General features: G+C 47.7%; 1 protein-coding gene across 1 annotated transcript; it reads left to right on the top strand.

The window, feature by feature from the left end:
- Positions 1-288: 288 nt before the first annotated feature.
- Positions 289-1,592, top strand: LOC120928760 (olfactory receptor 52E8-like). Its single transcript, XM_040339751.1, has one exon. The coding sequence runs from the start codon at positions 384-386 to the stop codon at positions 1,398-1,400; it is 1,017 nt and encodes a 338-aa protein (XP_040195685.1). The 5' UTR covers positions 289-383; the 3' UTR covers positions 1,401-1,592.
- Positions 1,593-8,062: the final 6,470 nt, after the last annotated feature.

Genomic DNA, 8,062 nt, shown 5'->3' with positions numbered 1-8,062 from the left:
TATCTCCCGTCTGATCAATGTTTATAAACAATGTTACTTTGTATCTCTCTCTCCCGTCTGATCAATGTTTATAAACAATGTTACTTTGTATCTCTCTATCTCCAGTCTGATCAATGTTTATAAACAATGTTACTTTGTATCTCTCTATCTCCTGTCTGATCAATGTTTATAAACAATGTTACTTTGTATCTCTCTCTCCCGTCTGATCAATGTTTATAAACAATGTTACTTTGTATCTCTCCATCTCCTGTCTGATCAATGTTTATAAACAATGTTACTTTGTATCTCTCTATCTCCCGTCTGATCAATGTTTATAAACAATGTTACTTTGTATGAACCTGAAAAGAAGACTTGCTCTCCTTCTCTTGTTTTAGGTTCTCGGGATGGAAGACCAAGCCTCGAATTCTAGCTTCTCTCACACTGACTTCCGCCTGCGCGGCTTTCCTGGGATCTCAGAGTCCAGACAATTCTTTGCCATCCCGATCCTTGTGATCGATATCCTGATACTGACTGGGAACTGCACCATGGCGTATGTCATCTGGACGGAGAAGACTCTACGCTCGCCCATGTACATTCTCATCTCTATGGTCTTCTCGTTGAACGTCTCCTATGCTATGACCGTCATGCCGAAATTCCTTCTTGGGATGATGTTTGGACTGGAGAGGATAACGTTGGCCGAGTGCCTCACCCAGATGTCCTTTCTGTACATGGCCGGGACCTTCAGCTCAAACCTATTCCTCCTGATAGCTGTGGACAGGTATGTGGCCATCGTTCTACCCCTCCGTTACCACCTTATCATGACGGAGAAGACGTTGGCCGTGCTTCTCTTTCTAAGCTTGGTGCGGAGTTTCCTCTTTGTTTCTCTCATCGTTGGTTTCACCTCGAGGGTTCAGTTTTGTGGATCCAACGTCATCCTGAACTTTGCTTGTGAGAATATGAGCCTCTTGAATTTGGGGTGTGGAGACGTGTTCGGGGTTCAGGCTGTTGGCCTTTGGGTGAGGATACTTCTCACGGCGATGGATGGAGCCTTCATAGTGATATCTTACTTGAGAATTCTTTACACCGTCATGAACTTAGTAGAGGGAAAGGCTCGGGACAAGGCCAGACAAACCTGTAGTGCCCATCTGTTGGTGGCCGTGGTGACCTATTCTTCTGGGTTGTCTTCTTCCATCATCTATCGAATGGGACATCTCATTTCAAGTGATGTTCAGAACACAATCAGCATCCTAAACTACGTGATCCCGGCAGCTGCCGACCCGATCATCTACGGGGTGAAAATGAGGGAAATCCGGAACAGCCTGAAAAAAAGACTTTCCTTAAAAAAACGCCAACAATTCGTGTTTTCCGTGGCGGTAATGTTCAGTCTCGGAAAACTGGACCGAAAGCAGCCAAAACATTGACCATGCTTCTCTTTCTAAACTTGGTGCGGAGTTTCCTCCATGTTTCTCTCATAGTTGGTTTTGCCTCCAAGGTTCAGTTTTGTGGATCCAACGTCATCCTGAACCTTGCTTGTGAGAATATGAGCCTCTTGAGTTTGGGGTTTTGAGACGTGTCCGGGGTTCAGGCTGTTGGCCTTTGGGTGAGGATACTTCTTACGGCGATCGAAGGAGCCTTCATAGTCATATCTTACTTGAAAATTCTGAACTTTGCTTGTGAGAATATGAGCCTCTTGAGTCAGTCTTGGAAAACAGGTCCATATCCACCAACGTTCGGTTAAAGACAAGTTCGGGAACTTTACTGAAATTCAGGCTCCAGGCCCAAACCCTCTTGAAGTCAATGAAAACTAAACATTAAAAAAAAAAACAGCCTTTCTAGACTGATGCCGCTTACAGACAATCCGAAATTCCGACAACAAAACCGCGTTGTCGGAACAAATGTTGTCAGAATGTCAAGAAAGCAGCGACATACAACACGTGCGGCGAGCTGAGAAAAATGAAGTTCAATAGCCAGTGCGGCTCTTCTGCTTGATGCCGAGCATGCGTGGAATTTTGTGCGTTGGAATCGTGTACAACAACGTTGTCGGAAAATCTGAGAACCAGCTCTCAAATTTTTGTTGTCAAAAAATTCCCGATAGCAAATGTCCGATGGGGCCTACACACGGTTGGAAATTTCCGACAACAAGCTCCCATCGAACATTTGTTGTCAAAAATTCTGAGCGTGTGTACAGGGCATAATAGTTGATGGATTGTAAAATAAATGGTATGGGGGGGGGGCTGGGCACTGCCCTGGGGAACAAAGAATTTGTGAATGCCCAAGACCCGGAGTAGCAGACACTGAAGGATTGGTAAGGTGGATGAGTCTGGCAGCAGCATTCACGATGGACCGAAGGGAGGAGGAGCCTATGTAAAGGTAATCCAATAAGATGGGAGTTTCAGTAGTTGAGGTGGTGAGAGGGAACGAGGGAGTGATTTGGGAGCTTTGTGGTGCCATTGGTTGAATGAATGAATGAGTAACTTGTATAGCGCTACAAACGCGAACTAAATCATCTCAAGGCGCTATTGCAGCCAGTGTCCGCCTGTGTCTTAAGAAGAGGAGGGTCTTAAGCTTCTTCCTGAAGGCCCGATGGTTTTCTTCCAAACGGATGTCCGTGGGTAGAGTGTGCCATAGCCGGGATCCTTGGTCTGCGAATCTTCGTTCTCCTTTTTATTTTTAGTGGGTCTTGGGGATGTGGAGGAGGTTCTGGTTAGTTGACCGGAGGGGGAACTTGGGGTGTAGTGCTTTATTTTCTCGCATAGGTATTGCGGGCTTTTCCTTGTGTACATTGGTGAGTAAGGCAGAGGGTCTTAAATGTAACCCGATCCTTCACGGCTAGCCAATGGAGGGTCCTCAGGGACGGGGTGATGGATTCCCAGGGATTTTTACAGTTACCAGTCTGGCTGCCGTGTTCTGGACAACTTGTAGATGTGAAATTTGGTATTTGGGAAGTCCTATGCTGGCCATACACTATACGGAAATTTGGCCGAAATTTGGTCCTTCAGACAGTTCCTTTCTTTTTTCGAACGTTCGTTCTGAGGATTTTTCATAGGGTGTATGGCCAGCACTAGGTAGAGAAAGTTTGTGTAGTCGAGTCGGGAATTGATGATTGTTCCAACTACTACTGCTGTGTCTCCTTCCGGGATGAAGGGGAAGAAGGTGGTGAGATCCGCGGACTGCTGACCCTATTTGTGCGTCCATCTTCATGTCTGAGTCAAAGATGACTCCGAGGCTTTTGGCTTTAGTGCTGGTGGTGATGGTCTGTCCAAGGATGGTGGGTGGTGAGAACGTCGCGCTTGGATTTTTGTTTCGGTTTGCATGGAGGAAGAGGAGTTCTGTTTTAGATCCATTAAGTTGAAGGGTTAAGAAGGGTCGTATTTTGGAGATGTTTCAGAGGTTCAGGGAGAAAGATTTGGAAGGTGATTGGATATGGGGCCTAAAGGATAAATCAGGATTACACCTATCACCCTGACATGTGGACTAGGGTGACCACATTTCTAAACTACCATTTTAGGGACACCCTCCCTTCCCAAAAATCAACTTGTGCTCTAACGAATCACAGCACAGTGATTGGACACAAGAGGCGGGATTTATGTTTTCTCCAATCACAAGCAGGGGGCGGGGATTGTGCTCTTCCAGGCATTCCCGGCCAGGACAAGTACTGTCAGTGAATAAAGCGGTGATGTGGCGGCCTTTTTTGGGGGCATCAGATTGGCGTGGGGGAGGGGGGGTGACGGTGTTAGTTTCATTTCCGGGACACTGTATTGTCCTGGAATGAAGGTGCCGGGACAGACCTGCAAAATGCGGGACTGTCCTGGGCAATCCGGGACACGTGGTCACCCTAATCTGGGGACGGCTTGATAGTTGTTCCATTGATCTTGGCAGAGAAGTCAGGGGAGGAAATATTATGAGCTCGGTTTTCGGATTGCTGGAGTTTGAGGAAGTGGTGTGACATCCAGACTGATATATCTGATAGTAAATGAGTGATGGGTGAGGAGACTGATGGGGTGGACTGAGGGGTAGAGAGATAGATTTGGGTGTCATCAGTGTAGAAATGACATTGAAAGCCATGGGAAGCTATCAGCTGACCCAGGGAGGAGGTGTAGATCGAGAATAGGAGAGGTCCAAGAACAGAACCTTGGGGAACCCCAACAATAAGAGTTTTTTGAGGAGCAGGGGGCGGTCCACTATATCAAAGGCAGCCGGAAGGTCTAGGAGTAAGAGTATAGAATAGTGTCCATTGGTTTTTGCTGTTAGTAAGATATTTGTGAGTTTAGGAGGGCCGTTTCTGTTGAGTTTTAAGGGCGAAATCCAGACTGAAGGGGATCCAGAAGGTTATTCTCGATGAGGTGGCGGCTCAGCTGGTCGTAGACCAAACGTTCAAGGAGTTTGGAGCATAGAGGTGGTATTGGAAGCCGTGGGAGGCAATCAGCTGACCCAGGGAGGTCCAAGAACAGAACCTTGGGGGACCCCAACAGAGAAAGGAAGAGGAGAGGAGGAAGTAGAGTTGTAAGTAACGCTGAAGGTGCGGTTGGATAAGTAGGAAGAGAACCATTGAAGAGTACAGTCATGGAGACCAAAGGTGTGGAGTTTTTTGAGAAGGAGGGGGGGGGGGTGGTCAACCGTATCAAAGGAAGCAGAGAGGTCCAGGAGTAGGAGGACAGAATAGTGTCCCTTAGTTTTGGGTCCAGGAGTAGGAGGACAGAATAGTGTCCCTTAGTTTTGGGTCCAGGAGTAGGAGCACAGAATAGTGTCCCTTGGTTTTGGGTCCAGGAGTAGGAGCACAGAATAGTGTCCCTTGGTTTTGGGTCCAGGAGTAGGAGGACAGAATAGTGTCCCTTGGTTTTGGGTCCAGGAGTAGGAGGACAAAATAGTGTCCCTTGGTTTTGGGTCCAGGAGTAGGAGGACAGAATAGTGTCCCTTGGTTTTGGGTCCAGGAGTAGGAGTACAGAATAGTGTCCCTTAGTTTTGGGTCCAGGAGTAGGAGGACAGAAAAGTGTCCCTTGGTTTTGGGTCCAGGAGTAGGAGCACAGAATAGTGTCCCTTGGTTTTGGGTCCAGGAGTAGGAGGACAGAATAGTGTCCCTTGGTTTTGGGTCCAGGAGTAGGAGTACAGAATAGTGTCCCTTGGTTTTGGGTCCAGGAGTAGGAGGACAGAATAGTGTCCCGTGGTTTTGGGTCCAGGAATAGGAGGACAGAATAGTGTCCCTTGGTTTTGGGTCCAGGAGTAGGAGCACAGAATAGTGTCCCTTGGTTTTGGGTCCAGGAGTCGGAGGACAGAATAGTGTCCCTTAGTTTTGGGTCCAGGAGTAGGAGCACAGAATAGTGTCCCTTAGTTTTGGGTCCAGGAGTAGGAGTACAGAATAGTGTCCCTTAGTTTTGGGTCCAGGAGTAGGAGCACAGAATAGTGTCCCTTGGTTTTGGGTCCAGGAATAGGAGTACAGTATAGTGTCCCTTAGTTTTGGGTCCAGGAGTAGGAGCACAGAATAGTGTCCCTTGGTTTTGGGTCCAGGAGTAGGAGGACAGAATAGTGTCCCTTAGTTTTGGGTCCAGGAGTAGGAGGACAGAATAGTGTCCCTTGGTTTTGGGTCCAGGAGTAGGAGGACAGAATAGTGTCCCTTAGTTTTGGGTCCAGGAGTAGGAGCACAGAATAGTGTCCCTTGGTTTTGGGTTTAGGAGTAGGAGCACAGAATAGTGTCCCTTAGTTTTGGGTCCAGGAGTAGGAGTACAGAATAGTGTCCCTTAATTTTGGGTCCAGGAGTAGGAGCACAGAATAGTGTCCCTTGGTTTTGGGTCCAGGAGTAGGAGGACAGAATAGTGTCCCTTGGTTTTGGGTCCAGGAGTAGGAGTACAGAATAGTGTCCCTTGGTTTTGGGTCCAGGGGTAGGAGCACAGAATAGTGTCCCTTGGTTTTGGGTCCAGGAGTAGGAGGACAGAATAGTGTCCCTTGGTTTTGGGTCCAGGAGTAGGAGGACAGAATAGTGTCCCTTGGTTTTGGGTCCAGGAGTAGGAGGACAGAATAGTGTCCCTTGGTTTTGGGTCCAGGAGTAGGAGGACAGAATAGTGTCCCTTGGTTTTGGGTCCAGGAATAGGAGCACAGAATAGTGTCCCTTGGTTTTGGGTCCAGGAGTAGGAGTACAGAATAGTGTCCCTTGGTTTTAGGTCCAGGAGTAGGAGGACAGAATAGTGTCCCTTGGTTTTGGGTCCAGGAGTAGGAGTACAGAATAGTGTCCCTTGGTTTTAGGTCCAGGAGTAGGAGGACAGAATAGTGTCCCTTGGTTTTGGGTCCAGGAGTAGGAGGACAGAATAGTGTCCCTTGGTTTTGGGTCCAGGAGTAGGAGTACAGAATAGTGTCCCTTGGTTTTGGGTCCAGGAGTAGGAGCACAGAATAGTGTCCCTTAGTTTTAGGTCCAGGAGTAGGAGGACAGAATAGTGTCCCTTAGTTTTGGGTCCAGGAGTAGGAGTACAGAATAGTGTCCCTTGGTTTTGGGTCCAGGAGTAGGAGTACAGAATAGTGTCCCTTGGTTTTGGGTCCAGGAGTAGGAGGACAGAATAGTGTCCCTTGGTTTTGGGTCCAGGAATAGGAGCACAGAATAGTGTCCCTTAGTTTTAGGTCCAGGAGTAGGAGGACAGAATAGTGTCCCTTGGTTTTGGGTCCAGGAGTAGGAGGACAGAATCGTGTCCCTTGGTTTTGGGTCCAGGAGTAGGAGGACAGAATAGTGTCCCTTGGTTTTGGGTCCAGGAATAGGAGCACAGAATAGTGTCCCTTAGTTTTGGGTCCAGGAGTAGGAGGACAGAATAGTGTCCCTTGGTTTTGGGTCCAGGAGTAGGAGGACAGAATCGTGTCCCTTGGTTTTGGGTCCAGGAGTAGGAGGACAGAATAGTGTCCCTTGGTTTTGGGTCCAGGAGTAGGAGGACAGAATTGTGTCCCTTGGTTTTGGGTCCAGGAGTAGGAGGACAGAATAGTGTCCCTTGGTTTTGGGTCCAGGAGTAGGAGGACAGAATCGTGTCCCTTGGTTTTGGGTCCAGGAGTAGGAGGACAGAATAGTGTCCCTTGGTTTTGGGTCCAGGAGTAGGAGGACAGAATAGTGTCCCTTGGTTTTGGGTCCAGGAGTAGGAGGACAGAATAGTGTCCCTCAGTTTTGGGTCCAGGAGTAGGAGGACAGAATGGTGTCCCTTGGTTTTGGGTCTAGGAGTAGGAGGACAGAATAGTGTCCCATGGTTTTGGGTCCAGGAGTCGGAGGACAGAATAGTGTCCCTTGGTTTTGGGTCCAGGAGTAGGAGGACAGAATAGTGTCCCTTGGTTTTGGGTCCAGGAGTAGGAGTACAGAATAGTGTCCCTCGGTTTTGGCCGTTAGTAGATCGTTTGTTAGTTTTAGGAGGGAAGATTCTGAAATTCCCACCCAACTTCAGACCAGTTACCCACATCCTACTGGAGACACGCGTACTGGGAAAACGACCCCTCTATAAATTCTGTATCAGATGTTACGAGAGCAGTCCACAGAAAGTAGACGTTAGAGGTTCTCATTGCACTCAACCCTATGGACTGTATTACATTCGACAAACATTGAGGTCTATACGGCCAAAAAAGTAACGACAACAAGTAAGGCTTCCTTGACCGGTGGATTTTCACGTGCTATGGCTTCTTTCTACTGATTAGCTAATGATTTGTTATTATTATTTGTTATTATTAACCACTCAAACGTTTTTATACGGATGTATACTGTGCATATCGAAATGTCTTATCTTATTTGTAATCTGTTTATATCTGAAATACTCAATAAAAAAACATTGAAACAAAAAAAGAGTGGTGGGGGCAGAGATTTTTATAATAATGCCGATACACTATAAACGCTAAATTCCTGTAAATACCATGCCTGAGGGTGGGCATGTACTGGCCAACGGGACTACTGGGAGTTTCCCAGTGGGCCGGTGGCTGAGTGGGCCGTTCAGCTGCATTCCTGGAGCGGCTCCTCTCTGACAGTGACTGATCGTGATTTCACTCCTGTCAGGAGGAGCGGCTCCCGAGTCCCGACACTCGCTGGAGAGAGAATTAGGCTATCTGCTCCTTCCAGCCTGCAGAGGGAGAT

Source organism: Rana temporaria, chromosome 2 (genome assembly GCF_905171775.1).
Source record: "Rana temporaria chromosome 2, aRanTem1.1, whole genome shotgun sequence".
Lineage (NCBI taxonomy): Eukaryota > Metazoa > Chordata > Amphibia > Anura > Ranidae > Rana > Rana temporaria.
The sequence above is the reverse complement of the archived record's forward strand: the minus strand, read 5'-3'. Positions and strand labels throughout refer to the sequence as shown.